This window comes from Vicia villosa, unplaced genomic scaffold (assembly GCF_029867415.1).
Source record: "Vicia villosa cultivar HV-30 ecotype Madison, WI unplaced genomic scaffold, Vvil1.0 ctg.000345F_1_1, whole genome shotgun sequence".
NCBI classification, from domain to species: Eukaryota; Viridiplantae; Streptophyta; class Magnoliopsida; order Fabales; family Fabaceae; genus Vicia; species Vicia villosa.
Window position 1 is genome coordinate 261363 of NW_026705154.1, and position 24493 is coordinate 285855.

The window sequence follows — 24493 nt, forward strand, 5'->3', positions numbered from 1 at the left end:
TGCTTTGATGAATATCTTTTGACATTTTTTATGCTTTGATTTTTCACTTGTGTTGCATTTTTTAGGGTAGAAATAGAACCTAATGCATGTTTAGGGTTATCACTTGAAGTTGTTTGAGTTACTTGCTTGTGAAGACTTGTTGATTGTTGAATCATGTCTTATTGCTTTGTTGCTTTGCCTTGCCAAAGGTTGTGACCTTAGGGTCTTAGTTTGCATAATCTTACCATGCTTTGTTGTTATTTAGAGAATTGGTGTTAAGATGTTGAAATTCACTTCTTATCTAATGATTTGTATGCTTTGTCTTAAGCACCTTTGATTTTTTCTTTTATCAACCTTAGGGTTTAAAATGTGTTTCCTCTTGACATGTGATAGTACTTTCCTTAGGGACTTGTATGGTGGATTTTTTATATCAATCTGTGTGCCATGTCTTGATGCTTTGATGATACATTGGTTGTGACCTAAAAGCTTAGGTTTGATGCTTTGTTTACCTAATACTTGTTTAGGTGTCTTTTGGTTGTCTTGAGTATTGTTAGGCTTAAGTGGTGATTGTTGGAGTCTTGATTGGTTAAGTTTGACTTGTCTTGAGTCTTGGTTAAGTACTTAACATGTGTGTTGGTGGTTACCTTTAAAATTTGAAGTTGTTACTTGTTTTTTAGGCTTGGTTAAATGCTTGAGATTTATTTTGGATTGTTACCTTTGTACTTTGAAGTTGTTGCTTATATGCTTGTGTTATAACATGTACCCTTAGGACTTCTTGATTCAACTTAGTCCTTAATTGAGTTGAGTTATGATAGACTTTAGGATTGGAACCCAAGCATGATAACATAGTTAGGATTTCCATTTTATCCTTACCTTAGGGTCATCTTGCATGATAACTTTAGGATAGAGATTCTCTTGATATCTTATTTTTAACTCCATTTTGCATGATAACAAATAGGACCAAGCCTCCCTTAGACTTTTGACTCTTTCTTTTGCATTGCATTCTTTTAAGACTAAAACTCTTTCTTAATCAAAAATTTAGAAAAAACTTAACAAAATCTAAACACTTTCAAAAGTAAAGGAGAAGTACTCAAATACCCCCGACATTAGAGGACCATTTGAGGTATTCTCCTACCAAAAACACTCTACAAACTCAAACTCTTTTTGACTTAGGTATTTTCTTTAAAATCTTTTCATAAAAGGCACGTGCTTCCTTTCTATCGCAAACAGGCAACGCGTAAGACTCCACACAACGAGCGGCAAGCCTTAATTGCTGGAATGCAAAAGTAACATCGCCTACTAAAAACCACAAACAAATAAACATTTTCTAGAAGAACTACGAAGCTCTGATTTATGTATTGCACATTAGGGATACGTAAGCACAGGGTTCAAGAAATCCTGGCGAGCTCAATAATAAAATTTTTTTTTTCCTTTAATAATTCATTCATGCTTTCCCTTAGCAAGTAGGTTTTAGATATACACACTCTTTGATTAGAACGACAATAGTGGATCACGTTGAGTACAACAAATGTGAGAGGTGCTAATACATTTCCCTTGCGTAATCGATTCCCGGACCCGATTTTGGTTGCGAGACGATCTCCTTTTCTTTTTGAGGTTTTCTTGATATTTTTCTTTCCTTGTTGGGATAAATAAAGTTCAATGGCGACTCTGTTTTGTTTATTTTTTGCAACAGTGACATTTAGTGATGTAAAAAAATATCGAATCACTAACTCTTAAGTAATTCGGTGAAAAAATTATTATCTAATCAAACAACAATATCATATAATACATCGAAGAAGAAATGACTATCAGATCAAACACCATTATATAAGTAGTGAAAAAGAAATGACTATGAGATCAAACAACATTAAGAAATCGATAGTGATAAAAAATTAACATGGACCAGATTACTCAATCTTAAGAAGTCCAATGAATTAACATGTACTAAATTACTTACTTGAATGTGCTTCAGGAATTTGTGTAGATTTAATAAGAGCACTGCTATTCTTACACCTAAAATCTTACACCTATGCTTACACCATGTAGAATACTACCAGCACTTGTGTTTATTTGTTTGAAAAAAATGAAAAATATAATTATTAAATATAATAGGAAAAAGCAAACTGTATGAAGCTACGGTGTAGGTGTCATATGTGGTGTACAAATATCATTCCTGATTTAATAACTTCCTCGCAAGTATTTTGGTACGTACTGTTACCTAAATTCTCTCATCTCTCACATGTGGATCAAATTACTTAAAAGACAAATAAGAAAAAATAATTTTTTAAAATTTAATTATTCAGACAAGGGTATAATGATGAACTTAGATAAATTATACTGGTGGAGAAATAATGATAATTTATCTTCTCACCACCAAATTATACATATCACCCCACCCACCATTTTATATTATTTCTAAAATATTCCTGACATTATTTATTCAAAAATTTTACTTTCTTTTTTAAAAAAAAATTATTGTTGTCAAAATCATAAAAAAAAACAAATTTGCAGTACTGCAGAGCAAATTTTCGATACCTCTTTTTAGCTCATTTACTTGAAATTTCAAAATTTTCGGTAATTTTATAATCTAAAGTCACACCGGAAATTTGATATATCCGGTATTTTTTTATATACCGGATATTTTAAATTTTAGGTATTAATTTTAATTGCTGCTACATATCGGAAATTTAAAATACCCCGCACTTGAAATTTTAAATTTCTGGTATCTAGCATCAGACACGATAAATTGGTAAATCCAACAAAATTTTCAGTATTTATATAAAATTTCTGATACTTATCAAAAATTTCAAAAAATCCGTATTTTACATAAATAATTTAGTAAAAATGCCCTACTTAGAGGTGGCATATATAAGATGAAGGTGGCAAGATAAATTCTCATAAATAGGGTTGGAAATGAGTCGAGTCGAGTCAAACTCGCCTCAGCTCAGTTCGACTCGTTAAGAATTGGCCGAATTCGAGTTCGAGTTTATGACGAACTCTTTTTTTGGCTCAAACTCGACTCGCTAAGAATTGACCGAGTTTGAGTTCGAGTTCGAGTTTATCTTGAACTTTTTTTCAGGTCAAACTCGATTTGTTAGAAGTTCACGAACATCTCGATTCAACTCGTTAGGTTTATCTTGTTAAGTTCAACTCGGTTATTTCACGGACTTAAAAGTAATTTTATATATATATATATATATATATATATATATATATATATATATATATATATATAATTACTTTTTAAATTATTTTTTTCAATAAAAAATATAGAAATAAAATAAAAGTTATAAAATTTATACAATTTAATTTTATTTGTATAATTATTTGTAGAAATATTTTGCTCACTAGAGAATATAAATTATCAATTAAAACCGTTAGATTAAAATAAAATATGACACTAAGATTTAGAGCAAATATTTAAACCTACTCTTAAAGACAATGTAATCTATCTCATATATAATCGAGTTGACTCATGAACCTAACGAGTCGAACTATGTATAGTTCATGTTCAACTCATTTAGTTAACGAACTTAGTTTTTAGCTTATACTCAGCTCATTTGGTTCATGAACCTAGTCCAACGATTTAATTTTCAAATTGAGTTTCGAACTGTTTTCGAGTTAGTTTGGTTTATTGCCAACTCTATTCATAAATAGCAGTTATTAGAGTACAGAATAAAATTTCCCCAATATATTGAACATGGGCTCGACCAAACCCTTCAGCTCCTTTTTCAACCTGGTCCAATAAACTTCCCAAATGAGAACGATATCATAAACCTAAAATATTTATAAAAAAAAACTAATACAAAATACAATTTTATTTTGTTTAAAAAAAAGAAGCCGATTGTACTATTACCGCGTAGACGCCGAAATAGAACTCCTAATTGTCCGGTTACAACTAGAATGTTCTGTTTTGAGATTACGTGTTTTAAACGTAACCCCTACCAAAAACTGGCTTAAGCCCCAAGTCATTATACCAAACCTATAAATACACTCTTCTTTCTTCTTCATTCATTCATTCATTACTATTTTTCGATTTTCAATTTGACAATATAAAGACACCAAATATTCAGAATCAATCTATGGCATCAGGTGGAACAGAAGCTTTCCCAGATTTGGGTAAACACTGCCAACTTCTTGATTGTCACCAGCTCGATTTCCTTCCTTTCACCTGTGATGGCTGCAAACAGGTTTATTTATTTATTTTATATTTTATTTCTTTCATGTTTCCTTTTGCTTCTTATTTTCTATGTTTGTCTTTTATTAATCCTAGGATAAAAAAAACTGAAATAATTTTTAAAAATTTAAATCAGAATATTGCATTAATGAAACAGAAAAAGGAATTAACATGATTTGCAATGGCAGGTTTTCTGTGTAGAACACAGATCATACAAGTCTCATGATTGTCCCAAACCCGACCACAACAGCCGAAAAGTGGTTGTTTGCGAAGAATGTTCTATGTCAATGGAGATCACCGGAGAAAACGAAGAGACGATCTTAAAGAAACACCACAGTTCAGGGAAGTGTGACCCTAGCAAGAAGAAGAAACCAACTTGTCCTGTAAAGCGTTGCAAGGAGATTTTGACGTTTTCTAACACGAGTACATGTAAAACTTGCAACATTAAGGTGTGTCTCAAGCATCGTTTTTCTGCTGATCATGCTTGTAGAAGAGGAGGTTCAGCCTCTTTAACAAGTGGTGATGGTAACGGAAGTTGGAATAATAGGTTTATGGCCGCTTTAGCTTCAAGGAATAATGGTCAAGATTGTGGCAAAAAAGCTGGATCTCGTTCTAGTACTAATTCTCCTCCTAGTACTCCTTCTGTTAAAGCTTATTGATTCTTGTTGCTTGATGTGTAAATTGTAATACATGTGATTCTGGTGTGGTTTGATGTAATATGTTGAATTATACATTGCCTTTAAGTGCAATTTCAATGTTCAAACTTACATTAAATATCTAGAAATTACCATATACAATCTTTTTAACTCAGCGATTAATCTAGCAATAACAATTTTTTCGAAGAGAGAAAATGGATCCATCTAGGAATCCATTGTTTTTAAGGTTTGTTTTGGATTTTAAGAATGATTGGTTTAACAGTTCTATTTATTAAGTACTTTATAAACCGATTTTACAATCTAATTGAAGAATGATCAAGTTGAATGATGCATTGCTTTTAAATACAATGTTAGAACTTGTTGCATTACATTCAGAAAATATCATATAGTGATCAGATATGTGTAGAGCTTAATTTTGGTATCCGCAGCCATAGCAAGTTGTGAAATGTAGATTTTGTGATAAAGTATTGGTTAGGCCACTTATAAAGATCACAAATGGAAGAAAAAAAATTACATGTGATTTTTGGTAGAAATATATTACCTACATATAATGTTACACTCTTCCCTTGTTTTTCAAATGTTACATATTGAAACAACTAACACAAATACATTAATACACAATAATCTGTGTTACATATTTGATGTTGATTCTTTAATTTCATCCAAGGTGATAGTCTGTAAGACAAGAAAACATTGCATATAAATACAATAAAGACAAAAATCAAAATTCAGACAAATTGAATCACAGAATTACCTGTTCATCACCGGCAAAATCGTTATCAGGAGTGAGAAAAAGCATGCAATGGCACTCTTTCCTACCATACAAAATCACAATTAAGTTAAAACAATTGCTTGTTATAAAGTATAAAGTTATACAACTTGATACTTGCTAAAGTAGCTTCAAACTTGACAACTTAAGGTCTTAGTAAGTTCAAGCTGGTTGTAAAGATGTACTTACCTTTCTCTCATGGGAACGCACGGGCAATTCCAAAATCCATGCGCAGCCTCAGCAGCTTTATCGTCGTAATGCCTAAAACACAGATTTTGCGTGTAGGCTTCGGAAGTTAGAAAACATCAATACTGATCAAACTTAAGTACAATGCCATGTTACCAGAACTATAGAATGAAGACACAAAATTCTTTGCAACGAGGTAAGTAACAAGTATTTACCGGCAAGGGCAGAGTGGTGCACCCAATGAATCTTTATGGTCAGCCAAACCCTGTTTCAAAATAGAAATAAAGAATATTAGTTAATAGTTACACAAGTAAAATTTCCATGAAGAGTCATTCCAGTGGTAAAAGTTTGATATTGTAACCTTGAGGGATTAAGTTCAAATTTCACAAGAAAATTGTAAAATGACCGTTACTGTCATCCTAACTGATACAGTAATAATTATCTCTTTCCCAATAAAAGAAGTACCAAAGTAAATGACTATATCTATTTATCAGCTTTATGCATAAACGGACACATGTACGCTTATTTTCCAAATTTAAGTTTCATATTGCTTATCAACCACAATCTGGAAAATTCATTTTCAGACTTTTTACAGTTTCATTCCAGCATGTCAATCTTGATGGTTCACAAACTTTCTTTTCTTTTTCCATATTTGTTTTTTTCAATACCAAATTGTACAAGAAAATTTTCTGAACTAGTTTTCAATTATGAACAATCTGGCTGAGAAATCAAATGTGATATTATGTGTTGACAGTAGCGAACCAATCTAGATAATTTATATGGTGTCTATTCCCAATATTCCACAATTCAAACATGTAATCAACTGAAATTTTAGTTCCTAGTGACTGACACATAAGCAGTGTTGCCAATGGCAGTGGAGGAGAGCCAAAATACCGCCATATCAGATGCTTTTGCGGCGCCGTTATAGTGGATTATAGCAGAAAAACCCGTAGTATCGTCCAATATTTACCATTGCAGCAAGCCCAAAATACCCGCCATGTATATCCACGATGGTGCCATGTGTCTGGTGGCTGTATTATAATGACATGGCTAATTATATTATCTTAGTTCCGAAAGAAATTAGCCAGCCAGAGAAAGAAAATGAAGCTTGTTGACCAAAACTTGGAAAGACCAACCCAGAAAATGATTTAAAAAATAGACAATCATGAGAACCGACAAGAAGTGAGGTGACATTGATTTTGAAAAACTGAATAGTCACCCCAAAATGTTTAATATTTAACCAAACCATCAACCAGATTCCCTCTTTTACTGTGATCTTCTCCTTTCTCTCAATAATTGTTTTTTCCAAGAGAAAACAGATTTTTCCTGCATTCTGCACATAACTTACAAAGCACATAGCTAACCGTGATCCATTGAAAAGTTCAAATTCGACGCAACCATTGTTTTGATAATGATAAACTCACAAGAATCCGAAAATCCCACTAGATTTGTAACAACAACTAAAGGAATATGAAACATAAATTTTCTTTGGTAATGAGTGCTATTCAAACAAGAAAGAAACTTTTTCTATAAAACAAATAAAGCCATATTAAAAGACAAGTTATACGTCAAAGAGTAAAAAATAGAGAATGTACCTTGATAACAACAGAAGTTACTCCTTTGTCAACACAAAAGTATGTTCCTGATTTACGGGCATATTGCTCTGAGAACTTCCTCATAATTTCAATTGATTTATCAGATGGTTCCACTGAAAGAACCAGCATATTATTTCTATAGAAATGAAATTTAATCAAATCACCGAAATTGAAAGCACGAGCACAACAAAAAAAATTTGGCCAGAGAAAACTGACATTCAAACCGAAATTAAAATAAAAAATACAGCCATAGTTTCCAGCAATGTTATAAAAGTTGAACAGTTTCATCCTCAAACAAGTATTCGGTCAGTGGGCAATTGGTCGACACTGAGTCACCGGCTAAATTCGTATATCTTAAAAAAAAGTTCTAAAGCAGATAACCTTTAAATTTCATACATTAAGTATTCTAAAATATTCATACTATACTAGACAACTAATGCCATACTAGTTCAATAATCATTTGCAAGTTTGTATTCACTTAATGGTTCTAATATAGAATGTCATTTATAATCTATGAAGCACAAGCATATACATGGAAACTTGACTCAACGGGTAAACACCGACAATATCCAAAATATAGAACACAACAACACAAGTACAAATGCACACGCGCACACATACATGAGTATTATTTTAAAAAAGATATAAAATGAGAATCCAAACTTAAATATTCATCATCACATCAAAAGAACTTGTTAAGTATTACAGTACATTCCCTATGATAACAAGTCTCACCAAAAAATTCCATAAGACATCATTATACAATTTGAACACTGTTTACAAAAAAAACACTCCAAAACAAGATTATACAATTACCTATTGAGCTATTTCTTTCATTTTCAGCCCATCCATCTACAAACAAAAGTTTAGTAAGGATCCAAGTGACTTTGGGCTTTAATCCCCAAGTTCATTATCGTCATTTAAAAAAATGAAACCTTTGGTACAAACTGTGTCTCATTTCATGTCTAGAAAGGACTGAAGTGTCGGTTAAGTTTGTGGCTATGTCCAAGCCATGTCGAATTCCAAAAAAAATGTTTTATATTCCAAAACCGGAAAAGAGAGTCCAACGCGTGCTAGACACTTGGACCTCCTTCAACAAAGTGTCTGTTTTACAAAATTAGAATCATCAATCAACCCTTTTACGAGAACAATTAATCACTTGATATTATTACTTATCATTATTCCGTTTTTCTAATTCCATATATCTTTCTTTTATTTTGCTATATCCCTAGTGGCCATTACATGATAAAATAAACATTTGCGGAAAGAACAAATATAATGACCCGGGTTTGAACCCGAGATTCTACATAAAGTGTTTCACAACCAAACTATTAGGCGGTAACACGAGATGCAATTCTATATATCTGATATAGTCATAATACTGATTTCCCTAAAAAGAGAAAAGGAAACTAATTCATTTTTCTTATTTACACCTCCACAGGTTTACACATATGCAAGGAAAGGAATGTGCAGCATATCCAAAGCTCTACCAAAATCCAAAAAGCTTTCAAATTTAACAAACACGAAGTTCAACATCAAAACCCAATTCACTAGGTACCAAATAAACTCAGTTAGAAAGCTCAGAATTTGAGAATTCAATCAGAAGCATTTCCACAAACATCTTCCGGATAACAAAGTGATGAAACAACAATCACAAACAACACTTACTAAATAAACACTACTGAGAGCATTGACTCAAAATACACAATAAAACGCAACTGGGGTATGAAAAAATCGAAATCAGAATCAATTAGATAAGAAACAAACAAAAAAGGAAAGAAAAAAAAAAAAGAGTACGAAAAAGGTTAGGATATTGGAGTGAAGTTTACCTTGAGCGCGTACCACGGGGAAGTTGCGGCGGCGGCGGAGAGGGGATGCGATAGAAGAAACGGAGACGGCGAAGGTGGAAGATTGGGAGGTCATTGCCGGTGAATTCATTTTCTGCTACAAAAGGAAAACGGTATCTCTGATTTTATCAAATTTTGTTTATGTTTGTGGTTTATGGGATTTGATTTTTTTTTCAAAATAATTAAAAAGTAAATTTTTTCTTATAATTATTATTTATATTTGTTAGTCAAAATTCAAAGAATAAATTTTTAATTATCTGATAATTGAGAAAAAAGTTTATAGGATTGATGTATATTAGTGATTAAGTTAAAGTTAAAATAAATTTGGTATTGTAATTGTTATGCTAATAGTGCTATGGTAAATTTATCATTTATTTATGGTGTGAGAGAATAAAAAGTGTTGGAGAGAGTAGAAGATAGCCACACGTTGTAAAAAAATCTAGTTACATGGTTATCATCACAAGAAAAGTTGAATATTGATGTTGAAAGTTTGAAGTTCCAACCAACCATTATTTTTTGGTTTCTTTGGCTCTCTTCATCTTCTTATCCACACCTCACCTATTTGTCCCCATTCTTAGGATTTGGATAACATGAGAAGTTTTAAATGTAAGTGCATATTAGACAAAAAAAACAAAAATATAATATAAAGTATGATGTGTCTCTCGAATGTGTTTGTTTCACACATATTTGGTTGTTTTTTTACTTAATTATATTTAGGTGGGATATCTATTCTTATATAATTATAAATGATTTGTATGATTAAATTAACTGAATTTAACATAATATATGAGTTGAAAGATATTCTTTTGTAATGAGTAATGTGTCTATATTTGATCTGATTCAATGTAAATTGCATAGTCATTAAAAAAATTGAAAATTGAATTGACCATTACTTTAAAATGAATTGAACAAAAGTCCAAAGTACATATCAAATCAGATGTAAAATCAATCAAAATAATTAACGTATAAAGTAGATATACCTTAGAGTTAAGGTACACTTTTCTAATTTTCACTTTATATTATATTTATTTTTTTACTTTGAATTAATTTGGGTGTTCGAGTGTTAATCTTTCATGTCAATTTCGTGCCACTGTATTGAAGATCAGCACCACTGATTTTAGGATCTTCTATCGTTGAACAACACCAATTTTGATTCCAGTACAAAACAGTGGTGTCGTTTGTAGGAATTGACTCCTAATTTCTGCGAAATTCCACAAATATATCATCCTCGATCCAAGGCCATATCTCTACCAAAATCGCCGATGGAGAAAACCACCTCATACATCGCAATGAAGATTTCTATCAAATCATTCGATCCCAGATTCCTAGTAATTGCGGGAGAAAGGAGTATGCGAAAGAAAGGTAACCCTCAGTTTCCTAGTAATTGCATGTAGGAGCATCTTCAGTGGTATCTTTGAAAGTGAAGGTGAGAAAAATACACAAGAAGGATGGGTTGAATTGTGTTCTTGATAACTTATGCTCTTTTTAAAAACAGCTTCTAAATCCAACCAAGTTTAGATTCTAAGATGGAGTATGCAACATTGTAATATTAAAGTACATAAGCAATAAGTAAATCACACACAATAATTATATTGGTTCCTCCCGAACTGAGAGTAGTATTGTCCCCTTATCATCCAAGACTTTTTGCTCAATCTCACCAAAAAGAGACTTCTTGCACAGACACATTGTCTAGGACTTCTTTGCTCAATCTACTTAAAAGATACTTCTTTGCTCAAGCACGCAAGTAAGAGACTTCCTTGCCTAAACAACCTCTTTAGGACTTTTGTGCTCAAACACTAAGCTAGAGACTTTTTCAAAATTCTAAACAAAGTCTTAAGGGTTACAATAAGATGTACGTGATATACAATCAGAGGTACAAATAATACAACACGCAAAGACCTTAGCTCTTGAGATTTCTAAGATATACAATTGTAAGAACCTTCTCAAGAATATATGCAGACACAACAACCATGTATAGAAATTAAAGCGCATAACAGTTCTTGTTCTTGTTATATTATCTTGTTACTTCCTATTTGAATCTTTAGCTCCTTATATAGAGAGAACAAAAGAGAAGTTGGAAGTTGCTTGCATAAGTGTCTTTGCTAAAGAAGCAGTTTCCAAGAGAGAGACGTTAGAGTTTGTACGATGAGGATTTTCATCTTCTGAGTAATCTTTTTATCTTTTATGTCTTTCTCAAGTAAGGCTGTCAATAGTCAAGGAGTGGTAGACTGGAGAAATCATATCATTTATTCTTGAGCCTTATACTAAAACCTCTAATTGTCTTTCTCCATAATTTCAACAATCTGATAAGATGGCACTGCTTTTGCACATATATAGTATGGTTAGTTGTCATTTGTACTTCTGTTTCTAGCAAGGCGCTTGAAGCTCAATTTGAATATTAGATGTCGAGTATGTTTTGGCGTTGTGGTTTTATTTGAAATCCATATTCTGATCCTTTGGAATCTAAATTTCATAATTCTTTTATACAAGGTAATTAACTGGGTCATAATCAAGTTAATAACTAGCTTTAATGAACCTGCACATTTAATCCAATGTTAGTATAACCTTTTGTTCTTTAAGTATTTTTATTATCATCAAAACTTAAGGAGTATGAGCATGAACAAATTTTGTTCCAACAATCTCCTCTTTTTTGATGATGACAAACATAAGTATTTTAAGAGCAATTGGTTGGTCAGTTTCAATAATTTGACAACATCACAGTCTGAGGTTTGTAAGCTCCGTATGAGTTTAACAATCCATAGGTTAAGGTTTGTAAGCTCCACCTAGGTCCTGTCCAAATTATTTAAACCAGTTTTAGTAACTTGACAACATCAAAACCTGAAGTTTGTAAGCTCTCACTGAGTCTAACAGTTCATATGCTGAGTTTTGTAAACTCCCCATAAGTCTTATCCAAGTTATTAAACCTTTTATTTTTAAAATAATCAACAAAGTAACTTTGGCAACTTCAGAGCCTGAAGTTTGTAAGCTCCCTATGAGTCTAATAAAACATAGATTGAGTTTTGTAAGCTCCCCCTTAGTCTTATATGAATTATTAAGCTTTTTATTTTAAATTGTTAAGCACATGTTTACAAGTTGATTAAGGTGAGTTTAGAATGTAAATAAACTTTAGCACATAGCATTAATTTATTCTTTAAATACTTTTGTATTTGTCCCCCTTTTGTCATCAACAAAAAAAATATACAAAGAGTAAATAGAGAAATAATCCATAAAAAATGTATTACCCATAATTATTTAGCAGAAAAAAATTATGTGAAAAGATGTCATAAAGAGTAGGTAGCATGCGTTAGCAGCTACTGGTGTTTAAACTTCCAAAAACAATTAAGAATAACACTTAATCATGATTACTCTTCCAACGGGCTATTATAAAAAGAGGCCATCTCAGTTGCAAATCATGTAATTCATCTTTAAAGTTTATCTAAGGTCAAGAAGAATGAGAACTTCAGACGAAGGGGTGAAGATCATCATTACTTCGAAGATTACTATGGTTAGAGAGGCCACATAAGTCACACATAATGTTGAGCAATGACAAAAGGAGTCCATTCCTCATGAATCACGTCCAATTCCTAAGACATTCAAGCCTGAGGAGGCACCAGGGACATCAAGGAAGAGGAAAGATATGAAGAAGAAGAAGAAGAAGACCCCTGCAAATGAAGACTCTTCATATTCAAATGAAGATGATGTCTTCTATGACTCAGACGCTGATGATGAGCAAGATTACTGTTGGGAATTTTTTTGTAAAGTCAAACGTGACAGATTTTCACCATAATATGTTATATCTGTACTTTTTGCACTTTCTCCCAATTTTAATCAATGGAAGATTAATTTTTTGCCTTTTAACGCATGTTAAATTTCTTTATTCTTAATGTCTGGGAAAAATAAATTCTAAGTAAATATGATAAAAAAATCAGTTTTAACTCATGGCATATAATCATATTTTGACTAATAAATGTAACTTCTTAATCCAGTCAAACTAATTTTCACAGCTAGAGCACATACACTAGAACATAGTGGTTGAAAAAAACATTGATAGACCCGCTGGTTTTAAAACTGATAGGACAACTAAAAAGGATAAAATGTTCTGTTGAACATACTTATAAAAATAGGATCTTCATAGCATAAGAAAGACACATTGAAGACATTAGTCTCCCTCTTTTTTAAAGAGAATGAGTAAACCAACTCAACCAGAGGAAATTGAACAAATAGAAACTCTTCATCGGACGCATATTAAGTAGTCTGAATCAAGCAAAGTTGTTCAGAGACTAGAGACAACTAAGAGTGTTAGCAAAAATGAAAACACTACTCAAGACACTCAAGAATAAGACATATAAGATGATTATTGGATGTCTTACTTCAGGTTTGATGACTGGGAAAAGGATCAGTTATTGAAGAATTTCTAACTGTAGAAATCTTTATGAGAGATAGAAAAAAATGAAATCTTCCTAAGGAGATGCTAGACATTTTGTGCACTACTTGTAATAGACTCAGCTTGAGACTAAGAGTTTTATTAGTTCTAGTCATAATAGACATAATGCCAAGATGAGTTAAGCAAATCCTTTATTTACCATAATTTAAACATTTAATCTCAATCAATGTATCAGAGTTTAACACAATAAAATAAAGTTCAGAGTTTCATAATCAAGCATTAATTCTTGACAAAAACCATATTTAGATTCTTTTGGATATTCATTAACCCATTGGTTGAAATTGGTCATTTAATTTCTTGTCGACTTAGATCAACCCATTGGTTGAAGACAGTTTTTTGTTGATCCATTGGTTGAAGACAGTTTTTTGTTGACCCATTGGTTGAAGTTAGTCAATCCATTGGTTGAAGACAATTTTGTGTTGACCCATTGGTCGAAGTTAGTCAACCCATTGGTTGAAGATAAGTTTCCGTTGACCCATTGATCAAAGTTAGTCAACCCATTGGTTGAAGACAATTTTTTGTTGACCGATTGGTCGAAGTTAGTCAACCCATTGGTTGAAGACATATTTTGTTAATCCATTGGTCGAAGTAAATTGGTTGAAGATAGTTTTTCGTTGATCCATTGACCGAAGTTAGTTATTTTTATGTGAATCTGAATCAACCCATCGATTGAGGATGAACTTTTCTGTCATTGACCGTCATCAATCCATTGATTGAAGTTAGTTATTTATATGTTTTATCAATCCAAATCAACCTATTGGTTAAGAATGATCTCTTGTTCTCATTGACCTCCACCAACCCAATGGTTAAAGCCGGGTATTCTAAATATTCCACCATATTTGGTCCGTCCGGAATCTCTTTATTATATTTGGTCGGTCCTGAAACTTTTCAATTAAATCTGGTTCGTCCAGAAATTTATTTTGTTATCTGGTCCGTCCACAAATCATTTCATCATCTCTGGTTTGTTCGGAACACTTCGATCATCTCTGGGTTTGTCCAGAACATTTCATTCCAAGTCCTGTCAAGGCAAAATCAAGACTGAAAGGTACAACGTCAGCCTATGGATTGGCGCCTGCCCACCTATCCTTAATGAAACCAAACCTTAATATAACTTTTCCTCCTAAAGGACAAAATTAGGGTCTTCCTGCATTTAATTATCCTTCACCATGAATGTATGAAGACTTCGTCTTTCGTACTCTCGAGTCAAATGATAATTAAATAGGGACAGCTGTCATACTCCAATTTTGTCCAGACGTTTTACTATTATGTGAGTTTCTGTTGCATTCTATTTTGAATAATTAAGATATCCCATTTGGTAGAAAGGCATGTGTGAGTAGTGCAAGTGTGTGAGGTTCCAGGTTCGAATCCCATTATTCTCCGTTTTGTTTCTATTTTTATCCACATTTGTTTTTAATCATAAAAAATCACAAAAATTATATATTTTTTTAGTATTTAAATATTATTTTCGTTCTTTATTTTTAGACATTTTTAAAATTTAATTTTTATTTAATTTATTGTTCTTTTATGCAAAAAATAGCCAAAAATCCAAAAATAAATAAAATCTTTTTCAAATTGTATACTTTTCAAATCAAATCTTGCACAAATTCACAAATCTACCCGGGTTCGTAAACTTGCTCACCAACACAAATCAAACTTTAGGTCAATACAATATTTTCTAATCAGATTCTCAATCATACAGGTTATTTCCAAATTAAGCAGTCAAAAATTGAATTCTTGATCTAAAATTTTCCTATAAATAGAGTCATATCCTCTTCATATTTCTCATCCACGATTCAGAAATTCAGTATTCCAAAAAGAAAAAATTGTTGTTCTTCATACTGAAGAACAATAACAACAATTCCATAAAGCCTCCATCGATATGAGCAAAAATCTCACATCGAAAAAAAGAAGGGAGAACGCAAAGAAAAGCTAAAAAAATATTTTTCATCGTTTGCTCACTGGAAGACAACCCCCTCCCCGTAGGTTGGTTTCCTCTTACTGCTTAACTTATATAATTGTGTGATATTTTGCTTTGGGTTGGACGTTTGGTACATAATTTTAGGATTCGTTTTTGTTCGTGGATGATATAATTCATGACCAAATTGCTTGATTAATGTAAGTTATTTGTGTTTATGTGTAGAAGTTAGTCTTTTTACTAAATTTCATTTAGTTTTTATATTTATTAGTATCATCTTATTAAAAAAACTACATAAAAATTAACCCTTTTAAAAAAAGTTATTTCTAATTACTAACATTATTAAAAAAAAACAAAGAGTTCAATTTTTTTTCACGTGCAGTATTTTATAGTATTTTCAATTGCATCATCACTAACTATACTAACCTAACATTATCAATTCACACCCATTTTCTTTTTAGTTTTTTAATTTAGCATTTTTATCTTATTTAATTAAGTTTAATTGTTAATTAGATATTTTTTTGTGCTATTTAATTATTACTAATTTTTTCATTTAGTGTAGTCTTATATCTTTTTTAGTTTAATTAGGTGTTTTCTTAATTTAGTTCAACTAGGTAAAAAAATTATAAAAGATACAAAAATTTCTTTTTTTTTTAAATATTAAAAAAAATACAAAAAAAATATTTTATTTTCTCTTAGTTAGATTTATTTTCTCCATTAATCAAAAACAACAAAAAGATTTTTCTATTAGCTTATAAAACATCTAATCAATTAAATTTCTTTTTTATCTAACTTAATTCAAAATTAAAATTAAGATATTTTCATGTTATGTTGAAATACGTGTTATTTAATTTTATCTAACTTAAATTTCTTCGTGTTATGTTGAAATACGAAGGTTGTTTATCAGTTGATGTGGATGGTAGAAGTGGTGGTCTTGCTGATCTTTGGAGAAATACTTCAGTTTGTAGAATTATGAACTTTAATATGAACTTCATAAATGTTATTGTGACGGATGACGTAAGAGGTGATTGGAGACCCACGTGTTATTACGGTTACCCGAAGAGGAGTAGAAGACGATAAGCTTGGGAGTTACTAAATAAAATCAGTGGATTATCCAATATCCCTTGTTGACATAACAAGACAAAGTAGGAATTTACCCTCATCCTAATTGGCTTTGTGTCGGTTTTCGAGAAGCGGTTAGTGCTGTAATTTGGTAGACATTCCCTTAGAGGGACACCAGTTCACGTGGGTGAAGAGTCGGGGGACGAAACATATGATAGAGGAGATGTTAGACCGTTTGCTAGTGACACCAGAATGGCTTAATGTGTTTCCTCAAGTTAAGCTTTTGAATCTTGTTGTGTCGCACTCGGACCACAGCCCGCTATTGTTAGATTGTGAATCGACGATGCATGTGGAGAAACAGTTCAATTTCGATTCGAAAATAAATGGTTCGCGGAAGATGATTTGTCGGATGTGGTGAAAGTAGACTAGGGTCAGGGGCAGCAGAAACAGTTGGTACACCATCTTACGGATTGTGCGTCTTCACTAAGTTGCTGGGCTAGAAAAAATAGAAGAAAAGAGTGGCTGGATTGTCCGGACGACTTCAACCCGGCGTTTTATCAAAATTTATGGGACATTTGTGGTGACGACATTTTCTTGGTAGCCAAAAATTGGTTAGATCGGGGTTACTTTACGGTTCCCTTACAGATACTAATATTTGCTTGATACCGAACTATAATCAACCGAGAAATATTAAAGATTTTCGTTCCATCTCCTTGTGTAATGTGGTGTACAAAGTTGTTTCAAAAGTTCTAGCTAATAGGATGAAATTTGTATTGGATAAGTGCGTTTTGGAAGAGCAATCGGCCTTCGTGGAGGGTAGATATATTCTCAATAATGCTATGATAGTGAGCGATATTATTCATACTTTGAAAAGAAGAACAAAAGGAAATAAAGCTCAATTGGCATTAAAGATTGATATTAGAAAAGCATATGATCGAGTGGATTGGGGCTTTTTAAGGATATGCTTACGGAGTTGGGTTTTACGGATAGTTGGACTCATTGGATGATGATGTGTGTCACTTTGGTGCACTATAATGTACTAGTAAATTCGGAAAGTGTTGGTCCAATAGAACCAGAAAGAGGATTGAGGCAAGGGGACCCACTGTCGCCTTATCTCTTTATTCTTATATCAGAAGGTCTATCATCCCTTATTCAGGGATCAGTAGGTAAGGGCGACATCCATGGGATTCAGATATGTATAAGGGAACCTAATGTGTCCCATCTACTTTTCGTTGATGACTGTTTTTTATTTTGCAGGGCGAATGTATCGGAGATGAAAATCCTTATGGGTATTCTAAATATTTACGCGGAAGCGTCGGGTCAAGAAATTAATATGACGAAGTTCAAAGTTTTCTTTAGCAATAATTTGAGTAATCTGACGAAAGAAGACCTTGCAGGTATTATGGGAGTCTGTCATGTTCTAGGAACTGGTACTTATTTGGGGCTGCCCTCGATGGTTGGAAGGAGTAAAAAATCTACCTTTTCTTATATTAAAGACCGTATATGGAAAAAGATAAATTTTTGGAAAGGGCGGTCTTTATCCAAAACGGGGAAAGTAGTGATGATCAAATCGGTCTTACAGGCAATTCCAGCTTATGTTATGAGCATGTATATTATTCCCGACGGAGTGATCAAAGATATTGGAAAAATGTTGAATTCTTTTTGGTGGTGGTGGGGGGGGGGGGGGGTGAGAGGAAATAATAACCAGAGAATAAGGTGGATGGCGTGAGAGAAGCTTACTTGTACTAATAAGGAGGATGGATTGGGGTTCCATGACTTAAGAGCTTTTAAAAAGGCAATGGTGGTTAAACAGGGATGGTTTCTTCTGTGTAAACTGCATGCTCTAGTGTCCATAATTTTCAAAGCAAGTAACTTTCCTAAAACATCTTTCTTTGACGCTTGTCTTGGATATAATCCAAGCTTTATTTTGAGGGGTATTTGGATAGCTAGAGAAGTCCTAACGCTAGGTTGCAGGTGGAGTATTTGGAACGGTAGTAGCATCAAAGTGATTAATGAACCTTGGCTTCGAGATGGAGAAAGAAAGTGTCTGACAGGATATCAGAAGCAATGGGCGTATAATATTACTGTTAATAATCTCATGTTAAAAAATGTTAAACAATGGAATATGGGATTGTTAGCGATTATAGAAATTATTCAGGTTCTATTAGTGGAAGAAGTAACAGAAGATATATTGGTTTGGAAAGAGGAGGAGAATGGCTGCTACAGTGTGAGATCGGGGTATCGTATGTGAAGGAATGCGTGGAAAAAAGTCTTCATACGGATTTTCCGATAAAGTGGAGTAGCATTTGAGGCATTAAAGCTCCATCTAGAGTTAAGCATCTTTTATGGAGAATTTTTCATGATTGTTTTCCAACTAGAGCTCGACTTCGTCAACCTCATGTTCAATGTCCGGGTGAGTGTCCTTTTTGGAAGATTCTTGGGATGTTTTGTTTGGTTGTTCTTTTACCAATCAGTGTTTGCGGGCAGCAGGATTAAATAATGTTATTGATCACCGTTTACAATCTTTTCTAGATGTAAAGTCGATTATTGTTGACATATGCGACAAAGAAGATAGGAACATTGCCGGTAGAGTTGCTGTGATGATGGAGTTTTTGTGGAAAAATATAAATGACTTTATTTGGAACGATGAGAAAAAGGTTGCGTCGAAGCTTGGCTGGTTGGGTTTCCACAAGTGGCAGGAATGGTTTGAAGCACAAACGAGGGTAGGAGTAGAGTCCGGGGAGCAACACGAAATTTATTGGCTTCCACCGTCTTCAAGATGGAATAAGTGCAATGTAGACGCGGGTTTTAACAATATTTGTGGAACCTCAAACTGTGGTTGGTGTATTCGAGATAACTCGGGAAACTTTCTTTTAGCATGAATGGCGTGGGATCTAGGGAAGCTTTCGGTCATTGAAGCGGAAGCTCCAGCCCTTAAAGAGGCAATTCAACATGCAATAACTATGAACCTTGATCAAGTTATTTTTTAGAGCGATTTTCTTCGGGTGGTGCAAGCCGTTCAGGTTAAAACCACATGAGTGTCAGAGTTTTCTACTATTACTAAATCCATTCAGTTGCTATTAGTTAATTTTCTAAACTTTGGGGTTGAGTTTGTTAAGCGTCAAGCGAATATGGTTGCTCATTCGTTAGAGAAAGCGGCCAATTCTTGGGCCAGACGTAGTCGTATTTATAATGCTTCTCCTTGTATTGAACTTTTGATTCATAATGAAAAAACTTAGTTTTGCTTTGAAATCAATCAACCAATAAAATGTCGAACTACGTAGACTTTGATTTTTCTTATCTTGCAATGAGAAATATGTAAGGACAAGGTTGTGAAACTAAGGCGAGTCCACTAACCTTCCACTAATTTTTTTTTTTAACAATTTTAACCTGTGTAGATACATTTATAATTAAAAGCAAGAGATAAACTTGGGCAAACAAACATACCTAATCATGGGCTAGAGAAGGTTCTTGTTGAGTACAACGGAAGTGAGGGGTGTCTAACACCTTCCCCTCACTTAACCGACTCTTGAACTCATATTCGATTGCGATGACCGTCTCATCCTTTCCCTTAGGGTTTTATCATTATTTCCCTTATTCCTTACGAATAAATAAAATATGGTGGCGACTCTGTGATTTTTTCGACCGCGACAGATGAGTGACATGCGGTCATGACGACCGTCATGACAGGACGATTGACCGTCAGCCCTTCAGTTGACATGTTCTAGGTTGTCAGTTCAATTTTTGAGTTGTGTTTGATTACGGCGACTGTTTGCTATTGTTTGGATGTGTTTGGCGAGTTAATGAGTTAAGTTGTTATATTATAGAGTTGTTACGGCTCAAAAGAGTTGTTTTATGAGCTATGTTGAGTTATGGGCAAATATTGTTGAGTATGATGGTTGTGAAATACTAATTTTTGTTTCTGTCGGTGAGCATTGTTGAGTTGTTTACATAATTAATTATCATGTTATTATTTATATATTATGTTCAGCTATGTTAAGAAGTGTGGTTTAGAGAGGAACTATTGCGATGGTCTTATATTTGCAATGTTTAAGGCTTGAAGGGGTACCCATGATGATTTTTGTATTTGTACCTTGTTATTGCATTTCATGCATCATTTATGTTGGAGATAGATGTATAGGCATTGGTCCAGTGACGAGTCTTGGTTCAGAGAGGGGGCCATTGAGGAGTCTGGGTTTAAAGAGGAACTAGTGATGAGTGAATTGAATCAGTAATATAACTTTGATATTCAAAATTGGTACGATGTGCACGAGAGTAGAGGAGTCAATTGCATTGCATACATAACTGCACTTGTGATTGATGATTATGTAGATGGTGTACTAGTATATGTTTGATGATTAATATGAGTGAGAATGCTATCCTTTGCTGTTTTATGCACTGCTAACATTTATGAATGCATTCTCACCCTCTGTTTATTATGTTTGTGGTGCTCTGTACGCTTGTGGTACAGATAATCAAGAAGAAGAGTATTAGTTGCTAATGCTGAGTTGGAGGATGGCGTAAAGGCCTTCTTCATTTATTTTACTACTTTTGAATTATTTTAGTTTCGTTATCGCTCTGATGTATAACATTGGAACATTGGAATGCCTTACTTTGTTACATTTGTGTTTTTGAGAGATTTGATTTATTTTATTTAAATAAAGTATTTGATGTTTAAGATTTGATGTTTTAGATAATTAAATGATTTTGATGTTTTGAGTTTCGCTACTAATCTATGTTATGATAAAGATGCATGTAATCTATGTTATGAGAAAGATGCATGTTGAAATGTGTAGCACCGATTTGAGAAAATTATCTATTCAATTTTCTTAAAATAAAGAGAGCTAGGTTAAAGGTGTTACAGCCAGCGTATTTGAATCAAACCAACGGTGTTTCCAAAAACATATGTTTGTACCTTTTCCTAACTTACCACAAACAACAAATTAAACTAATTTTAATTATCCTCCCATAACATCCTTACCAGATTCAAATCCCTCCACCACAATGGTACGCTGAATTGAAATGATCCCTCCTGAAATGATCTCCTGCGAAACCTTTTTAGGCGCTATAAAAAATAAGTAGTAAAATTATTTTTTATGTAATTTAATGTATTCACCCTTTATTAATATATTATTATTTTACTATTAAAAAATTGAAAAATAAATATAGAATCGTATGAGCCTAACTGAACTTAGCTGTCCCATATATGTTTGAAACATGCTACCAACAATTTTCATCTTAAGGAGGAGGATTAGAAAGATAAAATCCACTAATTAGAAGTGTAGTGAGTATGCAAATAATAAAAAAGAAACAGATATTAAAATATTCAAAATACATAATGGAGTATAGATAATAAATTTTAACTGATGTAGCATCATCAGGTTGGATTAATTACCATATATTTTCAAATGCAACCTAAAAAAACATAACATACATATATAATAAAATTTCACAATCCCACGTATAAAATATCATTTTGATGAGTACTGTTGGTTTTATCAAAAGAAAAACAAAGTTAAAAATCATCAAACAATTTTTCTAATTTATTCTGTGTCATCGTTCAAACACATCGTCAATCCCTTTACAAAAATCGTTAAACTTGTTTTTTCTTTCACAAAACAAAAGCATAAAACTTCTTTAATTTGCATATCTGTGAAGGACACATAGATTTCAAAAATAAATCCTCTGGAAATTTGACATAGGAAAATTATCCAAAGACTTCATACACCTTGAGAAAAAAAATTATGTGATATATGTGAAATGGTTGAGATATGACAGAAGAAGTGATAAAGCAAAAAAAATAAAATAAAGAAGTGTTGATGCGTTAGAGATATATACATAATATAATTACTCTTAGATAAATATATTTATCAAATATAAAAAATACTTATAAACCTGAGTATAAACAATAGAGAATAGGAAGGGTTAGGAGAAAGACATGATGAATTTTCCAGACAAAAACATGCAAATAAGACCATTTCATAGATCTAGCAGAAAACCTCAATTTCTTTTTGTTTAGGATGTAGAAACCTTAAACTTGATGAGATCTATGTATATTTACATAAACCACATAAAAACAAATATACATAAAAGAATTAAAAATATAATTAATTAAGAGAGTTCAATACAAACTATGGATGGAAAATGAAACTACTACTCGCAGCATAGCACAAATTAAGAACATACAAAAGATCACAATAAATTAAGTTTACATCACTTTTCTTGGATACACACATAAATCCTAGATATATCCAGATTCAAAAACTTTACCATGAAAAATAAAAACTCATAACCAACCTCAAGAAAAAGTTTACAAAAAGAAAAGAACAAAAACACTTAAAAGCTTGTAAAAAGTAGAGTCAAACTAACTTGCTTGAAGTAGCAAATTAATTATGAATCGGACCAAGATGCTTGATTCCCCATAAAAGAGAGTTTGAGAATGAATGAAAGTACTGATGTACCCTTCTTCAGTCAGAAACTATATAAGAAGAAAGTGATGGTGGTATGGTGTGGTGGGGGTGCATGTAATAATAATACTAGGGTTAACTTTTTTGGTTGATGAAGCAATACAAGTTTCTGAAAAAGAGAGTGGAGTGAGATCTTGACCTTGTTTGGGAGTTGAAGTAATGATGATGGCTTTAGGTTTGTGGGGTGGTTGAGGCCTAAAGAGATGAGGATGATGTGGGAATAATGATGATGATAGAGAAGATAATAAGAGAGAGACATGATGATGATGATTTCTGGCGTTGAAATAGAGGTAAAAGCAGAAGAGGTTCAAGGATTTTGTGCACTCTTTTTTTATTTCTCTGACATTGTGGAAAGAGAGAGAGAATGAGAGTGTGTGTCTATTTATGAAACCTATATAAGCTGGTCTACACTCTATGAATAATTAATTACTCCACTTTAAAGTAAAAAAAACATACTCCATTTTTTCTTTGGGATAATAAGTGTTACTTTTTTAATTTTTTATATGTATAAAAAATTATTATTATTTTTATTTTTTAAATAATAATTATTCTTGTCTATAGCATTTTTAACTTTTTAGCATTAATTTTATTTAGTTTGTAATAATTTTAACAAAATAAGTAAATAACAATATTATTATTTTGAAATTTTAAATAACATTTAAAACAAATAAATTTTTCTTTCAAAAGTGACGGAATAAAACTGAGAGAGTTGGATTCCTAATATTAATACATTTAAATTTGAGTTTTAGCTCAAAAAATTAATAAAATTGAATATCCTATCTATTTTAAATACTAGAATTATATCAACAAGCAAACTAAAATTTCGAAAAAGTATATTTAAAAAAATAGAAAAAATATTTCTTAAAGAAAAATAATATTTTTTGATTAATTTTTTTTACTCCTAATAATATTTTACTAGATAATTCTATTAAGTGTGTGGAATGTAAAATTTTAGATTTTTCTTAAGATTTACATAATTTGAATATCACCTTATATTAAAACTTATATATAATAAAGTTGGTTTAAACTATCAATCTAAAATAAATAAAAAGCTAAGTTTTTAAAAAGAAAATTTCTTCACCCACCCCCTAATCTTCTTGGCCACCTCCGGTGAATTTACCACAATACCCCTATTTTCGGAAGTTCATTTCCGAAAACGTACTTTTTAAAAAAAATGTGTTTTCGGAAATGTATCTCCGAAAAAGTGTTTTTTTTAATATATATTGATTTCGGAGATGCATCTCCGAAATAAAGTTATTTTTCAGAAAATGTGGTGTTTTCGGAAGTTCATCTCCGAATTCACCCCCCTTGGAGGAATTCGGAAATGTACTTCCGAAATATTGTCTGGACAGAAGAAAGATGAAAAACAAGAACGATTCGCTTTATTTAATCGGGT

At 32.3% G+C, this 24493-nt stretch overlaps 2 protein-coding genes across 2 annotated transcripts; one reads left to right on the forward strand and one right to left on the reverse strand.

Annotated features, from left to right (window-relative positions):
- The first annotated feature begins 3995 nt into the window (after window positions 1–3995).
- On the forward strand, window positions 3996–4943 carry LOC131627032 (zinc finger AN1 domain-containing stress-associated protein 12-like). Its single transcript, XM_058897868.1, has 2 exons — window positions 3996–4169; window positions 4345–4943. The coding sequence occupies exons 1-2, from the start codon at window positions 4062–4064 to the stop codon at window positions 4813–4815; spliced, it is 579 nt and encodes a 192-aa protein (XP_058753851.1). The 5' UTR covers window positions 3996–4061; the 3' UTR covers window positions 4816–4943.
- A 367-nt stretch (window positions 4944–5310) lies between these two features.
- On the reverse strand, window positions 5311–9445 carry LOC131627033 (ferredoxin-thioredoxin reductase catalytic chain, chloroplastic). Its single transcript, XM_058897869.1, has 6 exons — window positions 9192–9445; window positions 7363–7475; window positions 5983–6032; window positions 5771–5842; window positions 5567–5627; window positions 5311–5487 (listed from the first exon to the last, which is right to left on the reverse strand). Exons 1-6 carry the CDS (start codon window positions 9298–9300, stop codon window positions 5443–5445), a joined length of 450 nt encoding a protein of 149 aa, XP_058753852.1. The 5' UTR covers window positions 9301–9445; the 3' UTR covers window positions 5311–5442.
- Between the last annotated feature and the right edge of the window lie 15048 nt (window positions 9446–24493).

Coding starts and splice junctions, on each gene's coding strand:
- LOC131627032 (XM_058897868.1), top strand. CDS start 4,062: ATGGCATCAGGTGGAACAGAAGCTTTCCCAGATTTGGGTAAACACTGC. Junction 4,170..4,344: donor CCTGTGATGGCTGCAAACAG/GTTTATTTATTT, acceptor TTGCAATGGCAG/GTTTTCTGTGTAGAACACAG.
- LOC131627033 (XM_058897869.1), bottom strand. CDS start 9,300: ATGAATTCACCGGCAATGACCTCCCAATCTTCCACCTTCGCCGTCTCC. Junction 7,476..9,191: donor CCCCGTGGTACGCGCTCAAG/GTAAACTTCACT, acceptor TGGTTCTTTCAG/TGGAACCATCTGATAAATCA. Junction 5,488..5,566: donor ATTTTGCCGGTGATGAACAG/GTAATTCTGTGA, acceptor CTTGTCTTACAG/ACTATCACCTTGGATGAAAT.